At 49.2% G+C, this 18465-nt stretch overlaps 6 protein-coding genes across 6 annotated transcripts; 1 reads left to right on the top strand and 5 right to left on the bottom strand.

The window, feature by feature from the left end:
- Nucleotides 1-678: 678 nt before the first annotated feature.
- Nucleotides 679-1530, bottom strand: COCMIDRAFT_99500 (uncharacterized protein; the record flags this gene model as incomplete). The annotated part of the gene is made up of 1 exon (XM_007691346.1): nucleotides 679-1530. One exon carries the CDS (start codon nucleotides 1528-1530, stop codon nucleotides 679-681), a length of 852 nt encoding a protein of 283 aa, XP_007689536.1.
- Nucleotides 1531-5211: 3681 nt separating this feature from the next.
- Nucleotides 5212-5792, bottom strand: COCMIDRAFT_99459 (uncharacterized protein; the record flags this gene model as incomplete). Its single annotated transcript, XM_007691347.1, has 2 exons — nucleotides 5212-5327; nucleotides 5582-5792. 2 exons carry the CDS (start codon nucleotides 5790-5792, stop codon nucleotides 5212-5214), a joined length of 327 nt encoding a protein of 108 aa, XP_007689537.1.
- Nucleotides 5793-10547: 4755 nt separating this feature from the next.
- On the top strand, nucleotides 10548-12540 carry COCMIDRAFT_38156 (uncharacterized protein; the record flags this gene model as incomplete). Its single annotated transcript, XM_007691331.1, has 5 exons — nucleotides 10548-10712; nucleotides 10767-11061; nucleotides 11111-11490; nucleotides 11542-11767; nucleotides 11828-12540. 5 exons carry the CDS (start codon nucleotides 10548-10550, stop codon nucleotides 12538-12540), a joined length of 1779 nt encoding a protein of 592 aa, XP_007689521.1.
- A 631-nt stretch (nucleotides 12541-13171) lies between these two features.
- Nucleotides 13172-15420, bottom strand: COCMIDRAFT_38157 (uncharacterized protein; the record flags this gene model as incomplete). Its single annotated transcript, XM_007691332.1, has 2 exons — nucleotides 13172-15041; nucleotides 15392-15420. The coding sequence occupies 2 exons, from the start codon at nucleotides 15418-15420 to the stop codon at nucleotides 13172-13174; spliced, it is 1899 nt and encodes a 632-aa protein (XP_007689522.1).
- A 1035-nt stretch (nucleotides 15421-16455) lies between these two features.
- Nucleotides 16456-17379, bottom strand: COCMIDRAFT_99446 (uncharacterized protein; the record flags this gene model as incomplete). The annotated part of the gene is made up of 3 exons (XM_007691348.1): nucleotides 16456-16497; nucleotides 16552-17023; nucleotides 17078-17379. 3 exons carry the CDS (start codon nucleotides 17377-17379, stop codon nucleotides 16456-16458), a joined length of 816 nt encoding a protein of 271 aa, XP_007689538.1.
- Nucleotides 17380-17912: 533 nt separating this feature from the next.
- Nucleotides 17913-18383, bottom strand: COCMIDRAFT_27640 (uncharacterized protein; the record flags this gene model as incomplete). The annotated part of the gene is made up of 2 exons (XM_007691323.1): nucleotides 17913-18121; nucleotides 18239-18383. The coding sequence occupies 2 exons, from the start codon at nucleotides 18381-18383 to the stop codon at nucleotides 17913-17915; spliced, it is 354 nt and encodes a 117-aa protein (XP_007689513.1).
- Nucleotides 18384-18465: the final 82 nt, after the last annotated feature.

The raw sequence follows: 18465 nt of genomic DNA on the forward strand, positions 1-18465 counted from the left end.
CCATAAGACACGGCGACTCAGTGTCGAGATTGTCTATCTCCTACGTAAGTTGAACGCATAGTTCAAAGGCAATAGCGCGAAGTCACCGATATATTCACAGCCCTGGTAAGAGATGGGTGCAGGTGATGCATTTTTGGCTTTCGATACCAGTGCTTGCTTTGGCGTTTGCGTATGCACTGCGTCCTCACGCTGCACTTCTCTATGGATCTACATTCACATTTCCAGAACTCAACTTTACGATAGGAAGTCGGTGTGATAGACGGGCGATAGGATGGTCCGAGTGTCGATTGGACAGGAACGTGCATGGTACCTCAGCATGGTGGTGGTGAGCCTCCGGTGAGGCGAGGCGTCGCTGTCAGTGCCAAGCTTCCCGACTCGCATCCTATACGTAGTATGGGCCCACATCGGGGATGGGGATGAGGTCGTGCACACTGCGGGGAGGCGCTACTCGCCATCACCGGCTCCCTGTCTTTCTATTCACTGGAGATGTTTCTTGCCCTAGGACGTTTGGGTAGCTATGTGTTCGCTGGCCGTGTTAGCGAGCTTCGAGTACATCGACATCCATACATAGCCTTTTGCTTTTGACCCCCTGATCAGTAGTAACGCACGGGCTTGTGAACTACTCCTATAACCCCAATACTATCACTTCGGAGGCGTCTTTCCCACATCAGCATAACCTCAGTTACTCTCACCGTCATCGATGGCCATGGTACTGTTCTCGTCTGTCTCAGACTCGTCTCCGTCATCATTCGCCTCACCGTCGTTTCCATCGTGGTTGTGGTTGTGGTTGGCATCGCCGTCTTCGCACAGACAACAAATGCATTCGTCCGGCAGACCTTCGTCTAACCTCCATTTGCGCACGATGCCTCGCCCCAAACGCTCTCCACGAATGCAAGTGCCGTCTACATAGACTGATAACGACTCGTCGCGATTTTTGGCAAAACCAAGCTCACCCGGCTCCATATGCGCAAAGTCAGCAGCTGAATGCTCCTCGTCTTGTTGCTCGTCTTCATCGGGCTCTTCGGCGTCTCGGTCCTCCATCTCGTCGGCGTCAACCCAATCCCCTGCAACCTCTCCCTTGCACCAGTTACAAAGAATTTTTGGCTGTGGACCCGCTCCGAAGCTCGCCCCACAGGCACAGAGGTGACGGTGGCCTCCTCCGCCGTCGTCTTGGACAACAATATGGCTGGACATGGCTTTGTCCGCATGATCTTCTTTCACATAGCAACCCACGCACAGCCAACGATCCAGGAAGCGCTTACGTAGTGTGCAAGAGCACCGGAATGAGCCTCTCTTCTGCCGTTCCTTGAAACATGCCAAGCACACAAGCTCTTTTCGCAGGGTGATGATCATGTTGAGGAACGACACAATCTCGTTGCCGCTATATGGAGGTTCAGTACGACCGAGAGGGCTGATAATCTGGTGCTCACCCAGGTTGATATCCAGGAGGCGTTCTATGGGCTCTGGATCGCCAATGGCAGGAATGTGGAGTGGAATGTGGAAACGGCCGCGATCGTGGAGAGGCTCCATTTTTTCGATAGGACGGTACCAGGCGGACACATCGCCATGCTTTGGTGGAAAGACGGAAATTGACGCAGTATTCAGGAAGAAGAAACCTGCCCACCAGCGACGTTGGTCGTACCCAGAGTCCTCGACGAGATGGTTGTAGAAGACATGTATCCGGCATTCGTCGCATGTGTTGATTCCGCACTCCACACACGGGCGCGATTCAGTTCGAAACCCATCGCCGGCACAGCCGATAACTAGGCGAAAACTCTTTGCTGTGCACGCACAATGAAACAATGTCCGCAAATAGGAGCCCAGCCCAGCACACAAGGTCTTGGAAAGTAAATTGGCCTTTACCCTCGCATCATATATCTGGATGTTGTTGTGAAGCGTTTGGCAGACCTGAGTGACTGTGACCAAGTCATATGGCGGAAGGTACGAAACAAGTGTCTGTTGTTTATTAATTGTTAAGCGCCAAAATTAGTAACAGGGTGGAACCTACCTCTAGTACCGGATATAAGGTCAGTGCCACTGCGAGCGGGCTGGTCGCGTTTGAGACAGCTAGAGGCTTCTTCCACATGCGAGGTTGCGCAGCCTGCTTGGAATTTGTCATTTTGGAAGATTTTGTTGACGCGCTTTGGCAAAGAAATTAGTGGGAAAGTGTGCCGGTATTCGAATAGGCGTGAGGTTGCTGCTGTGGCCACGGACTCGCCCGAAAAGCTGCACCACCGCAATGGACGGGCCCCGCGATGGGCTTTTGAAGAAAAGAATTACAAGGAGATGGACAATCAAAGAGGAAATACGGCGGAAGAAAATGGCAGCGAGACACTCAAGGCGCGGGTTTCAAACAGGAAGTCACATGTGGCACGTGCACAAGCAGTCACCATGAGAGCAAACACCACTCACTGCAGCATGGCTTTGTTTGTGGCCAAGGTGAACCACGTAAGGGTCGAAATGTCGCCATAAAATCTCCGCTGGCCAAGGCAGTCCGCGTCCTGGAAGTGGGCCGATGTGTGTAAGTGATTTGACGTAACGCAGGCCCATCTATCAAAGCCGTCAAGTGGGAACTTTACATGTTCGGCTATATCTCCGCTGATACGAAGACAGTGCCAATCGCAGGAATGTAGCAAACGTCTCCAGGTAGTAGGGACAAGCATGGGGACAAGAATTTCCTTCCACTACGATTGGATTGAGCGTGCGGCTCCGCGAAATATATGTATGCCTTCGCCTCAGTATCCATTTTGGGTTGCGGGTGGTAGCCATAAGCCACACCAGAACCTCTTCACTCGGCTCCGAATTCCTGATTGGTTCAGGCCCTGTCTCGACTTGCTTTCCATGAACGCGAGAATGTCACACTCCTTAACGGCCTCGGTATATCTGTTACGATGCTCTTGAATGGAGGCAAAATCGGACGACTTGTTCGAAAAATCGTGTCATACTTTAATAAAAGCACCCTTAGTGCATCACCTGTTGTGGTGTAAGCAAAGTTTGCTGTGGTTTGTGTTCGTATTCTCGTACATGCGTTGACGTAACATTAGCCCGCTGAACTTGGTAAGCTAGTGAAGCGTATACCAAACACTAGTTTCCAGACATCTTGAGCTGATAAATCATACCTAGCATTCTCTGAACAGCGATATTGCTTATTATATTTGCGTTAGCTGCGTGCTCGCTCGCTAAATCTCGGACCGTTGTCGCGACAATGTGCCATGGGCTGGGTTCCAGGGGGGCCGGATGGGGACGGATCCGGGACCGAAATTAGTTCCGCCTGGACTAACACGATGATCATCGGGGGCGATCTTTCAGAGTCCAATGATGATGATCAGTGACATGATTTCAATGTTGGAGTGATATGGCGAAGATGAGGCGACGTGAGCATTGCCCTTTGTAATCCAAACCCACGGATTCGGGTAGCGTTGCAAATGTGGACCCTGCATTCGCTATAAAAGTGGATATTACTCGCTATAGAAATAGGGTTCGCAACTTGTAAAGTGGAGAATACATGTTGGCTTGTTGTCTACAAAGGTTCCAGCGTGCTCTAAGGCTAAGTTGTGTGCGAGGGGGCTGCCCCACCGTTTACTGTCTATAAGCTTTAGGCGCAAGCGCAATCAATGGCCCTGTTCCATTTAGTGCTGTAAATGAAAATCCAATACCAAGCACATGCTCTAGTCATGGTGAGCCTCATTTCCAGAGCGTTTAAATACATCAACGCGCGTACAAGAACTATGTAGTAACTGCCGACGACGATCGGGATCCTGGAGTTTGCATCCGAAACTCTCTGGACACTACGATTGATCCTATTCTTAGTAATTGTATACTATATCTGATGAGAGTAGACGAGAATATATCGGAATACTCGGACTTCTTGCAATGTCACGTCTGTGTTCTTATTTTGTATCACTGCCAAACTATTCAATACCGTACATGCATCATCAGCATCAGAAGACACTTTCTTCTTCGGCCCTTTGGGTACCACATCAAAGAATCAAAAATAAACTTCAACGTTACTAAAGTCACATCCTTACCTACCCGTCTTCAAAATAGAGCGCTACTTGTTTCACAAGTCCCATGGGATTTCCAAGCAAGTGACTCGGGGCATTTACAAATACCATCACGCCCAAGCCCCTTTACACCGATCAAACCCCCCGCAAATACAAGGATCTTGCTGAAACAGATCGCAAAATGCCCAATCAACCCAAGAAAAGCTAAGCCATGTCAAGAGATAAACTCGGGACTGCCCCACCTGACGCCTTGTGCATCCAGCGAACGACTCCATGTCCTACTCACTCTGTACACCACAATGTGTCTTCAACAAGCAAAGGCCCCACATGTACCAACTACTCCACAAATGCGATACAATTTCCAACCACATCGTTAATTCGAATACTTACATCTGCCAGCAATGCTTCTTGACCTCTTCCCCAGCATATCTCTCCTTTGAATCCAAAATCTCTCAGGCAACCTCTCCAACACCTCCCTTCCTAGCTTCTTGGGGGAAAAAAAAGTACAGATTTCATCGTGAGTAATACTCAACCCAATCGCCTTCTCCCAGGGCACTGGGCCATTACAATCCCATTCCATAAGCATTGATGTCACACGTGCTACGATCGAAGAAAAGATAAGCTTAAGAAACGAAAAGACTTTCTGTTTCAAGAACAAAGTTAAGGTTACATGAACAATGATTTAGGTAGCGTCTCATTTAGGTTCTTTTGCTCTCACTTGGGACTTACGTTGTCGAGGCTTACATGTAGATTGGCCGGGTTTGTTGACTTTACCGTGTTTTCTTGATGAGCACGCTGGTGATTGCTATATAGATTTTGTCTAGGACTTGGTGTGAAGGTGATGAGAGGGTAAGTGAGTGATTGGCGACCGCCCACGCAGTTGTGGTTAGATAAATAGGGTAAAGAGGATATACTTGCGGTTGACTCAAAATCATAGTATTTGCCTCTTTCGCTTTCGCTGCGACATATGGAAAAATGAAGCATAGCGTAAACATTCGCCGATTATATCAGATTGAATTTCGGTAAAGCAACTTGTTAACCCTCGAATGAATTGTAGACTCACTGATCAAGGCTGCTGAAAAGGTATTTAACTAAATCCGATGTTTGACTCTTGCATACAAACCCGACCCCTAACCCATGTGCCTTCCCATTGCAGCATCAATGAGACCCCGTATGCCCTTCCCGTGGCACTTGGACGCTCTGCTTCTCATTCCCCGACAATTCCCAAATCCCGATACCGTACATTCTGTGTCGTCGCTGCAACCGCATGATACTTGCCTGGCTGTCCTAGGTTCGGGGGACACTTGACTGATGCGCTGCTTGCTACTAGTCAGTACATGGACTATGAGTCGTCATCTGCTATGTAAAAACATACCCCGCTCTTCGTAGGAATCAATGTTCGGTATATTTTGTGTAGATAATCTTGTCCAAACCGGTGCGACATACCCCACTGTCTCGTCAGTTCACATCCGGCGACTTTGAATGTGATGCCATACCGGTAATTTCTTTTTGCTTGTCTCCAGGTAATGCGCGGGCTTTTGTCTGACTCGCGAAGTGTTCTCAGGTCTTTGTACCACCATTGTTTACACCAGCGGTACTTGCTGTATCTGGACGAGCTGCAATCTTCTCTTTCTTTGTGGCATTCGAGGCGACTTCTCTCTTGGCATTTTCTTGGTGGGCTTCACCCGCAGGCCATATCATAGTCCAAAGCTCGGCGGCCAGGTTCATTGTGTAGTCATATGTGCCCTCAACCAGCGGCCAGATTGGTTGATAGTGTTGGTGATCCATGGGAGGTGAGAATTGAACAGCTGAGTGCGGATATCGCGTCCTGTTGTTTGAAGCGTTGGATGAAGTCAATGCTCTAGATAAAGAGTGCTTTTGATGATAGCGGTGTAGTCTCGTGAGATAAGGTGACTGATAAGGGTCAAGATATGGCATCATGATGATTGGAACGACAAAGTGGGGCGGTGAGGGCTCGTGATACACAATGATCAAACTGAATTTCACTTAATGGTAAAACTTGATTTTTTGTACTCTCAGGATGCTTGGCGTTAGAATTGTGCCGATGTACGGCTTTCAGAGACTCCTTGTGCTTTCTTGGAGAGAGCGATATCACGTGAGCAACCATTTCTGTCTAGCAAATAGATTGGATGTTAGACACTAGAGCAAGCATATTGAGTACGCATCTTGCGAGGATTCTGATACTGAATATTCCACTTGAAAAGCCAGATGTCCGCAAAATTTTCAATCGTCTCAAATTTGCATATCATCAAAGATGCATTTAGCCTTATCTGCTCCTTGGAAAGTTCTAGAAGAATCTCCGACCCCTTGATAGTGAATTACCACACACTGGAGAATAGGAAGTTACCAAAGCACTTTCAGTAATTCGTTCTATATGGAGGTCAAATGACTTGTAACCAATTACTATTGACGGAAGAGGCACTAGGTTTGGCGGATACATGTGAGTAAGCAAAGCTAGATTCAAGAATGAATGTAAAGATGCCCGTAGATGGCCGATGAAATCCATACCTCTTGCTCAGTGGTCCATTTAAACCAACTCTGCTACGGCTTGGAGGAAACGTCCTGGCTACTGTCTGCTATATACGATACCTCGACTATAGACGCGACTCTTGTCCGTAGATGGACTGTAAGTTTCACTAGACCGCTTCGCGTCTACTGAAAAGGAAGCTAATGTGCAAGAACAATGAGACTAAGTCAACTTAAAGTTCGGAATCAGCAGGCAGTACTTACGACTGGGTTTATGGTTTGCTTGCCAGTCCCCTTCAGGTATGCAATGTTAGCTTTGCGAGTCAATCCATAAAAGATACGAGTGAGTCACAGTGACATTCAAACCGCCTTGTTTCAGAGGTAACTTTCATATTCGTCGCGATTAGCTTGGCAGATATCCTGCCTTCAGCATTCCACTGTGGCACAGAGCGACCAATGTTTTCCTGATACAAACTGTTCTGATTCTCAGAAAGAAACCTCGAGATTTGCATTGTGATCCACAGCTTATTCAGTCGGGCAATACATAAAACTTTCTCGCAGTGTCCAAGTAGGCATATATCACTGTAGTCGCCGATTACGTCAATTCAGACAGATTAAAGTTTTCCCAACGGTCGATATCGGGAGCAGGCCATGCTGTTCTGTTTGACCGCTGAGGGGCAAGCAAAAAAGATAAACCGATAGCCGACTCTGATTCAAATAGGACCGCCAAGTTTTTAGGTTTAGGCAGTTGGTCATGCGTGCTGCAGCGTATATTCAGTCTGGTAGGAGGTGAAGCTCAATCACGCTCATCGGAACTTCTATCTCTCACCGCCCCCAAAATCCTCGTCTGAAAAGTCGGAGTAGAAAAAGGGTTCGTTTACTTCTAGAAGTAACGATCATAAAGATATTACAAGACTCATTGAAAATGCGTTCGATACATGTGCCAGTGTTGTTTGAGCTACCCCGAAGTCAGCTCAACGTGCCGGGTTCTTGACACAGTCACCATTTGAATACAACAAGGACAAATCGCATGCCACGCCACAGCAAGCTTGACCAAGCGGTCTGCTTGCGCCATGTTGTATTGATGAGACAATGCTCGAGCAGAATGCGCAAGTACGGACGAATAAATCAGGAGGCTTATCTGAGCGGCCCGCGTTTGAGGTGACGGCATCTAGCTGGGATTAAATCCGGCAATTTCAAAAATCTCATCGGGCTGATCCGTATGTACCAGATGATGGACTTGCTGTCAGAAGATTCGCTGGAATTGGCTAGACCAATGTGGTTGCTGAGTAAGATGGACAGCCTATTTCTAGCCCTATCGGAGTAATAATCTGCTCTATAGTTATATCCACCAGTAAGAATTCGCTCGCATTTCCGGAGAAGAAAAGGATAACATCAAGGTTGAAAGGCTTTTGGACATGGGAGAGGATGTCACCATAACGATGATGTACGATGAACAAACAACGGCCGCTGGCGGTTGAGTAGTGTGGAATTGTCGTCATATTGAGTTACAAATGATGTGCCGATGCCATGATCGCAAGAGAGCCTTGGTACGGCATGAACGGGGCAATAGCCGGTAAGCCTGGTTCCATGAGATCGAGCATTGAGCCCCACCAGAGACCCTGTCGTCGTTCCGCAAATCGTAGAATGATGCGGAGCCTGTACGATGTACATAATTGAGAAGCGTCTACAAAGTCAAGGATGGCCGATGTGGTTTTTCGGACGCGTAAAGAGATGATATGAGTATTTAGGTTCAGTTTGATGAATGATCCACGCCTTCGGACATATGCCAAGACACTAGTCTCGATCCGCTCTTGGTGAACTATGGAGACGGCCTCGTCCAATTTTTGGCCATCCTGATACTCTTACCCTCCAAGCTTCGTACCTTCCCGTCACGTTCCGCATTTCCTAGTGTTCCGAACCAGCACACGGCAACTTTGGCTCGTATGCCGGATGCAGATACACTGCGACTCCAACTTGACCTATATGGATTGAGCCTACATCACTCTTAGCCCAAAACCAAGCACGCCCATCACAAAGTTGAAGAGAAGCCATGTTCAAAGCGTTCAAGGCTTCGCTTTGGGCATCGATTGACCTGCTGCTATCATGCCAGACGCGTCTGACGCTCACCCTTGACTGTAAATCGGCAGTTAAATGTCTGGGCGCGTAAGCCGTAAGCCGTAAGCCGGAAGTCGTATTACTTAGACCAAGTATATTAGGGCCTTTTAAATGCGCATCAACCCATGTAAGCTTCGACGGTAGTACCAGCCCGATGATGGCGGGAAATGCCGTGCTGATCCTTTACTACTACGTAGTATATGCACCTGGCAACCATATGTCTGCAGCATCTACAGCTCTACGGTGTACGTTGTCTTCGTCATCTGACCAGTAGGAATTATAGGAAAAAGTCATCTATTGATTGGAATGCGATACTCGGATATCTTGGTTGTCTGCATGCATCAGAAACCCATAGCCACAATGGGCCAGGCTGCGATTCAGTCTCAACGCCAGACCATCCATTTTTCAACTGCTGGATCTGGTACACCTTCGACCTGATTCTCTAAGCTCCGGATTGCTTACATACGTGGTGCGTAGTAAGTACATGTTCCGGCGAGGCTTACGTCGGCTTCGATTGCCGTTGTTCACAATTGTGGCGTTACATTGAGATTGTCACAGCACATTCCATTGCTCTCACCATATCTTGCTGCAGACGTGAAAACGATGGACCGCAAACAAACCACCTAGTCTTAGTGGCCTCACGTCCATCTCACATGTTCTTGAATGCATGAGACAATTGCCACCTACCGTACAGCTAGTTGTACATACGCGCGTATGAACTTACTTACGGCTATGTGCGCAGTACACAGCACAGTATAGGTCTTTCTGTGCGTTGCCTCAACTTGCCACTCCGGGAAATCCGGCTGTGACCGGACCGTCGATCTAGCCGTGTTGAAGGGGAAACGCTACGACGAATCCAACCAGCTAAACTTCTCATACAAATCTACTTCGGGATGCCATCACCGATCTCCCCTTAACAAAGGAACACGGTCTTGGAGGGATTCTCGACGGTATTCGAATGCTCCATGGCTCCATCAAGACCATGTATCTTCATGACCAGACATAATTAGAGCAGCAATAAACAACGTCGCATCCAAATGTGCGCCAATTGTTGTGGCCCAAATGTTTGTTACCAACGGTCCGGTATGTAAAACTCTATGTACACACTTACGTGAGGTCTTTCGAGGACGTTTTTGCCTCATGTTAACCAAACGGTGTGGCTCAAAAGTGTGTATGTACTGCGTACACTTTGTGGAGATGATCTGCAGCCCCCGGCAGATTGCGCCTCATGCATGTCTGCAACAAGATCCTCACCCAGCTCATTCCCAAATCGCAATAGCATCCCTTTCCTTCCTAGCCTTCTTTGTTCAGAGAGCGTCGGCCCGTTTTCTTTCACACGGCTCAAGTGAGATGCTGCTATACCTGCTTCCCTTCATCCGTACAAGTAAGCGCAGGGCTGTAAAGAACGACTTTACGAACAAAAAAATTCAAGCATTCGTGGTCTGGATCAGTGAGCATCGAGTCGCAGGGTAATGGCAGAAATGAACAAATTAAACAAGTTGGAATCTGGCTTTGGCTCAGCAAATAAGGTTTATGACCCTGACGCTAGCGGGGCAAGTGTGGTAGGGGTGCAAGGTTTCCGCAACCAGCATCCCGCCATCCACTCCGCTATGACCTTGAAGGCGCCGAACGGGCAATACCAAGGTCGATTTCGGCGTTTTGGGGGATTGAGGGGCCCTTGAGTCCTTGTTTGTTCCACTGTGCACCCCCCGCCCATTCCCCTGCTTTGCGGTGGTATTACATGTGATATTGGCCCTTCGATTCAAGAGGCTTCCACGCGACAAACTTCGCCATGACATAGGAGCTAGTGCGACGCTTGGGTAACACCTCAGCTCACTAGGGTCTAGGTTTGGGGGACAGCTGAGACTACTTGAACTACCCTACGCCTCCTCTCTTTGCCGTGGCAAGATATTCTCTCGGCCCCACACCTTCAACAAAATGGACGAAAGAACTGCATCGAGCGGCCGCTCTCAGGAGTATGAGAAGCACGATGGCAATGCGCTCGAGATGGTGACCTCACAGACGCCTGTTCATGAACAAGACAAACCTCAACTGTCGCAGGTCGGCAGCGACGGCGATAATGGTGCAGTCGTCCACGAAAAGGTCAGTCTGACGGATCCGGTCGTGCGGACATGAGGTGTTGACAAAGAGTTGCAGATGAACTTCAGGCTCTTCATGACTTTGGTGTGCATGACGTTCCTCTGGGTTGGATCACAGGTTCCCCTCCTCATCTTTGGCTCCATCATCTCGTTCATTACCAGAGACATCGGAGGAACGGATCGATACTCATGGTTCATGATCGCCTATCTCATTCCGCTTGCTGCGCTCTTGCCTTTTGTTGGTGCGCTGTCCGACCTCTTTGGAAGACAAAGAGTTGCTATTGCAGGACAATTGGCATTGGTTATCGGTGCCATTGTTACATCCACTGCCTCGAACATGAACATCGCCATTGGTGAGTAGCGCATTCACATGCTCCAACGGCTTTCGCTGACAAACTCCAGGTGGCCAGGTCTTCTCAGGCATTGGTGCAGGTCTCAACGAGATGGTCTCACTCTCTGGTACAGCAGAAGTCGTTCCTGTCAAGGATCGCGCCAAGTATATTGGCTATGTCGTTATTACCATTATTCCCTTCTGCCCGGCCGTCTTGTGGTCCCAAAGCATTGCCGAGCATGGGGCCGGCTGGCGCTACAACGGCATCTTCGTTGGCGTGTGGAACTTCGTCGGGCTGCTTCTGTGCGTCTTCTTTTACAGGAGTCCGTCTCGCCTTACAGAAAATTACACTGCTCGCGATGTCATCGGGAAACTTGATCTTGTCGGTGGTTTCCTGAGTACCAGCGGTATCACCCTCTTCATGATGGGGCTTCAATGGGGATCAGTGCAGGTTCGTCCAACGAAGTTTTTGGCACATGACATGATGCTAACACCTTTCTAGTATAACTGGGGCAGCGTTCACAACCTCGTGCCTTTTATCCTTGGAATCGTTCTCATAGCCGCCTTTGTCGTATGGGAGATCCGCGCCGACCATCCCATGGTTCCACGAGGAATGTTTGCCAAAGACAAGAGAACCATGATTGTCATCATGATCCTCATCTTCATAAGCGGTGGCACTTTCTTCGCCTTGATCCTCATCTACCCATCCCAAGTCCTCAACGTCTACGGTAAGCAAACGACACCCGCAACCCGCAGCTAGTTGTATCTGGCGCTAACACAAACCACAGGCGATGACCCAACAGAAAACGGCCTCCGCTCCCTCCCCATCGGCTTCGGCATCATGGGCGGCGCCTTCTTAGGCCTACTCCTGATCCCCCTCACCGGCTACCGCTTCCGCGAAATCATGATCTTCGTCACCTCCATCGCAACCGCCGCGACCGCCCTCCTCTCCCTCAACACCCCACACAACGTCGGCGTCATCGTAGCCATCGCCTCCATCGCCTGCACCGCCATCGGCGCCGTCATCATCCCCTCGACCGTCATTGCCCAAATCGCCGCCCCAGACGAATACATCGCCACCGTCACCGCCCTCACCCTCAGCATCCGCTACATCGGCGGCGCAGTCGGCTACTCCGTCTACATCAACCTCATGACCCGCGAAGCAACAAAGTACCTGGGCGCCATGGCCCAAAACACAATCGCCCTCCAGGCCATTGTCAACCCGCTCATCCCCGCCGGTCGCGCGGCCATCAGGAATATCGTCGTCAACATCGCCAACAGCCAATTCGCCGAGGTAAAGAGGATTCTGGCTACGGACCCCTCAGTCCTCCAGCGAGACGCTTACCCAATCATCATTGCTGCCTCGCGTGAGGCCTGGGCCAAGTCGTACAAGTTGCCATTTTATGTCTCGATTGCGTTTGGTGGTGCTACCGTCATTCTGAGCTTCTTCATTGGCAACGTTAGGCAGTATGTCACGTCTAAGATTGCGGTTCATGTGTAAGAATGCCGAAGGAGAGTTCGTTTGACCTTTCCTTTCCTTTTCCTTCTGCTATTAGGCTAGAGCGATGTTTTTGTTGCTGCATGTTGCTTGCTTGGATGGATGGATGGAGTGGGTCTTGGGCGCCGCCGCCACCGCCGCCGCTTGGAAAGCTTAATTTATTTTGATGTGTTTGGGGAATCAGAATCAAGGGAAGCGGGATACTAAGACCACTACGGCTACATTCTCTCTCTCTCTCTCTTTATCTCTTTTCTCTGTTCTTCCATGTCTGTTTCTAGAGAATATCCAAATCACTCATTTTAGATTCAGATGTTTTTATACCTTTTTATCCTTTTCTTTTTTTTCACTTTTTTTATGTATCGAGGGAAAGCTCGCTATGAGTTAATTACAATTCAATGTTAAATCTACTGTCGCTTTTCTTGATATAAAAAAGCATGTGTATTATGTTCAAGTCCTCCCAACATGCGTGTGGCGGCCGGTTGACTTGCAATGTGTGCTTGTACAGTAGAATGCACATGAAATCCGAAAATCGAAAACCGAAACCATAAGATCAAAAATTAGCAAAAGGGGGTATAAAACGCCGTTGCCAAAAATGCACAGGATCGCTGCAGGTGAAAGGTTCACGCGATTTTTTTCAGTCCAACTTGGTTGCTCGAGTGTCACGAGGGGTGGGTGCGCTCATGGAGCTTTTAATGACGGTTCCGGCAGTTAGAATGGTGATGTATAGGAGGCTCGTGGTGAGAAAGCTGCTGATGTAGGAGGTGGGAAGGGTTCGTCGTTGTTGTTGTTGTTGTTGTTGTTGTTGTTGTTGTTGTTGTTGTTGTTGTTGGTGGTGGTGGTGGTGGTGTTTTGTTTGCTCGGGGTGGTTTGAAGGTGTGACAGTGAGGCAGTCCTTGCTTAGCTCTTTCCATATGGTGGCCTCGATGACAGAAGTGCTGCAGCTCTCTCCTTTCTCGTTAAGCAATGATTTTGTAACGAGCTCTCTGTGGTTGACCATGTCCAGTAGAATGTCGTTGTGACCGTCGATTTCGGTCTCATCCTGACTCCTCTCCACCATCTCTCTCGCCTCCCCCTTTTCGTCGCAACTGTCATCACCCCATACACGATACTCCTCAACAGCCGCCAGCGTATCAAGCGCGTCCATAGAGTCAACACGTACTGCCCTTTTAGGACGAACCACCGCCTCGACGTGTTGCGCCTGCCACTCGCACCCATCAATGCACGTACCTATAACAGGTGATATCGGTGGAGACGAAGACATGTATCCTTCATCGCGACTTCCAGTTTCGTCTTCAGATTCAGCGCAGAAAACAATGTCGTTGAAGTCGAGCTCCTCGTTGTGGGTGGAAACTCTTGGTTCTAGGGGTCGAACGACGGAGAACATGTTCTCGTCGTCATCGAACTCGGTTTCAGGCGCCTCGAATATCTCTTCTTCGTCTCCGTCGCTCTTCTCCCATGTGTCGATGGAACTTGAGTCCTCTTCTTGGCCTTCCTCCTCAGATTCGTCGGCGCCATCCCTTTCTTGCTGTGCTTTCCACATTCCAATCAACTCCTTCAGCTCGTCTCTAGAGAAGTGTTCTTGAGCCGGTGTTCTGCGCGGCGCAGCTTGCTCATTTGTATTCTGCTGTTCCCCCTCTTCGTAAATGATGTTGAAATCCGGCTGCGACTCCTGCAACTCTGGCAACTCATACAAATCCATGTTCTCGCTCTCTGTTGCCTCCTCTCTATATATGTTTTCGTACCTTCTTCTGTTGCCAATCAAATGGGCTTCTTCAATCCCTGTCACAAGAGCCAATGGCGAATGGCGATATACTTCTGCTCTTCGTCGTCCAGTCAATTGGCTTACATTTTGGAATGCTTTTGCATATCGGTACCGTTGGCCATTGTACGGGCTCAGTTCGGGATATGCCGGTACATCAGCCTCGTCCTTGCCGTCGTAGTATATGCCAATGGCATGAGTGAGATACTCATGACGTGCGCAAGCAATCTGTTCTTCCGTGAGAGTGTTGAGAAAGCTGTTGCATATGGTTTCTGATGGTGCTTCAAAAGCTTCTACCTCGGTTGCATCTCCATCCTCTGGGTCAACATCCGGTGACTGATCAACAGCCATATTGACAACATGCGAGGCTAGAGTCTCCGAATGTGCGTCTCCGTAGATGTTGCGCGCTGATGTATATGATGTAGTTGTTTCCATACTCTCTTCACAACGCGACAGTTGAAGTGGGCCCAGTTCGTCGACACTTGGTGAAGAAGTATCAACAGTGGCTTTCCACGTATCCAGGTCAAAGTCGTCGTCGTCGTCATCGTCCCAATTGAACTTCCGGTCGTTACCGCTAGCGATTTCATGTGAAGCCATGTTGCTATATTTGAATTTAGGAATTTTTTCGGATGTGTGTGCGCGCATTAGTGAAGGTTGCGTGTGTTGAAAGCGAAGGCACTTGGACAAAGCCGTCAACAAGAGAGCAAGACAAAGGCTCTTGCGCCGAGATATGAATGAAACCGGCCTCCCAAGCCAACGTTCACCACCCTTATCACGAGCGCACGTGTGCGACAGTGAAATGGAAACCCACGGTTAATGGTCTTGGCGCCCAAGCTATTGGGCTTCAACCAAATATGGTACGTGCGCAATAGGTTTTCTACAGGGGAGATGAAACTGGCTGGGTCTTGGGCGCGCGCGCAAACAGTTTGTGCGGAGACGTCTCGCGTTAGTTCAGTAATGACACCTTTATCGCGAATAAAGGCATTGTGTTCTGACGCGGAGGCAAACACTTTGACGCTGACGAGAGCAAACAGCAATTGACTCGCAAACGGGCTCAGCCACTGGCTTGTCTCACCAGGCCGTTCGCATACTTACCATGATGAAGGATGATGTAAGATTAACATTTGATGAAGTTCCCGTGAGTGCCGGTTGGTGTGGGAAAGGACGCGGGTGCACCCAGGCTTCGGAAGCCCGACAAGCAGCACAAGCCGAATAAACAAGACTAAACATACTCTCGCAAATCACAGCTGTGACATGCGACAAAAATGCCCGTTCGCGAACTACGTCCGACGAATCAAGGCAATGGGATATGTCTTGCAGCGAATGCCATGCGCTGGATCGTGAGGTCCGAGCACGACGCCAAATGATTGTCTCCGCCCACGCATCTACCCCGTAGATCGACGAGGCTGCCCGCGCGTCCGGTCGTGTTTGCAACAGAGAACCTTGGTTCGGGATTCCCCAGAAGAGTCCAGATAGGGCCATGGACCATGGATAGTGGACAGTGATCGGTTGGGGTGATAGATTCAAGCTACAAATCATGCTGGTGAGCGCTTTGGTTTCTGTACATAATAGGTAATGTGTCGCATGTTGTGCTTGCAAGACAGTTTTGATGTGCGCGCTATGGTGCATTTCAATTGTTTAGCGCTGCCATGACATATCAGGGTCTGATAAATGATGAATGCTCGGTAATCTGGTTCGATCGCTCTATTACGTCGTGGTTCCCCAGGATGCCTGAAGCGTTCGGGTAGGTTCAAGGAATCGTGACCAGCCTCACTTTGCAGTAGTGCTGCTACCTGCTGTCTGACATCATTCTGCAGGATTTCCCTACTTGATGAGGAAACCCAGCTTACCATTTTTTGTCTTTACATGCTCTAGTGTCGTCATCATCGGCACTGTAGGATTCAAAATTCGATCGTGTGCTGATCGTGCGCGATAGTGGTCGCAGCGCTGGCGGTTGATGAAGCTGTAAGTAGTACTTAAGCGAAAGTGCGACTCGTTGACTAGAATGAAATTTATTGTAACCGAGTTAATAAACAATTGACTCGTAGCGAATGGCACACTGGATGCACATTTAGTCTTCACAATAATAGTCGAATTGTGACATATCGTCATGTCTATATCCAGACGATCGATCTCTATGTACAGGCTGTCGATCAAGATTACTGGCCAGCAGTTTTCCGGTGCAGAACTGTAGCCGCCGCCTATATTGTGTTAGTAAAACAGTCGCTTGCTCTCAAGTCTTCAATCCGACTTACTTGGTGGTTTGGAAATATCAAACTATCAGCAAGTACCACATTCTCCCTCCGGCCTGCAGCAAAGACGACAACCTCGGCAATGTCATCGGGTGTCAGAGGCTCAACTCCTTCATATACCTTCTTTGCCTTTTCCTTATCTCCCCCGAACCTTACAACACTGAATTCGGTTTCTACCTGGCCTGGATCAATCTCTATGACTCTTATCCTTGTTGCGATCAGCTCCCTGCGTAGGGCGTCTGTGAAGCTTCGAACTGCAGCCTTGGTTGCACAGTAGATGGATCCACCCTGGTAAGGCTCACGGCCTGCAATAGAACCAATGTTTATGATATCGCCTGAAGGGGTGGAGCGTGCCTTGAAGATGGGAAGGATAGCTTGCGTCATGTTGATCAGGCCGGTTACGTTTGTGCTGAACATGATATCGATGTCTGTTGGGGAGATGTCAGGGGCCTGGGCAACGCCCTTGACGAGTCCACTTCAATGTTGTTAGCTGCAGAGAAATGTCCCCAGTATTCATGGGGCAACTCACGCGTTGTTGACCAGTACATCGATGTCCTTGAACTCTTGAGGAAGGTTGCCAACAAAGTTTTGAACCTCGTCAGGCTTACTGACATCCATCTTGACTGGCAGGACTTTGACACCTTTTGCGAACCCGCCAATCTCTTGCGCAAGCTCTTTCAATGAGTCCTCTCTTCGTGCAGTCAAGATGAGCTTCAAGTCATCTGGCTGTGTCCGGGCGAATTCGAGGGCTGTTGATTTGCCAATGCCAGAAGACGCACCAGTGATGACAATGGTCTTGCCCTTGAGGCGCTCGGCCATCTTAGTCGACATTTTGGCAGCGTGATGTTGAAGATAGTTCGGTAGTTGTGTACTGCAAGGGACGATGCGGGGTCGTAATGAGGCTTGGGCAAAGGCGGCTGCAGTGCGGAAGAAAAGCTTAGATGACGGCAGAACAGGCATGTAAGTCGCAATGCTTTGTAATACAGTAATTGATGAGTGAAGAGAATGTGGAGTCTACGATTGGGGGTTGATAACGCGGGCGCAAGTCATAATGGCCATGGATATCGGCGGCAATCCTGAGGCTGCGCGAGTCAGGAACAGTGCATGGAGGGGTAGTCAAGCACGGCAATGTGGGGAGCTCTGCATGCATCACACCGAGATCGCTTGAGCCGCATCACGTCGCAACTTCATATAAAAGTAAATGGTCTGGTGGTGAATATGTCTTCATTCATGTCTCAGCCATATTCCAGGCTTTCGTGGAGACGTTTTATCGTCAATCCGAGTCATTATGCGTATATCCCTCCAACTCCAGGCACGCGCGCGAAAAAGTGCGGGTATCGAAATCGTCTTTTACAGCGACAAACTTAGGCAGCGCCCTTCTTCTTGAGAATGGCCTCGTCCTCCTCCCTCAGCTCCTGGTCGATCTTTGCTCCCTTCGAGGGCTCGTTGCCGTGTGCGCGTGCAGGCAGGGTAGCATCCTTCTCCCTCTGTAGGTCCTCGAGAGACTTCTCCTCACCCTCCTTCTCGCGCTTCTCCTCACGCTCAAGCTTGTTGGCAATTGTTCGCTCGTCCTCTGCCAGCAGCTGTTAGCATACGTTTATTGACATAATCATGGTTGGGTTCGGCCCAAGCCTTGCCCACCACGACCAAGTGTGCATCAACACATGCGACAAATAAAGGAAGCACATACTTGAGTCGAGAGCCTTGTGGGAGTTCTCCTTGCCCTCGTGGAACCTGTTCTCCTTCTTCTCCTGCTCAATCTCGGCGTTGGACTTGGTGATCTGGTCGCCAGCCTCGTAGACGGTCCTGTTGCCGACGCTTGAGTTTCCAGACATGTTGAGTATGTGGGTTATGAAACGTGGGGAAAAGATTTAAGTTGAAAGATTGGTTGAATGAAGAAGAGACAGTTTGCAATGG

This window comes from Bipolaris oryzae (assembly GCF_000523455.1).
Source record: "Bipolaris oryzae ATCC 44560 unplaced genomic scaffold scaffold_97, whole genome shotgun sequence".
Lineage (NCBI taxonomy): Eukaryota > Fungi > Ascomycota > Dothideomycetes > Pleosporales > Pleosporaceae > Bipolaris > Bipolaris oryzae.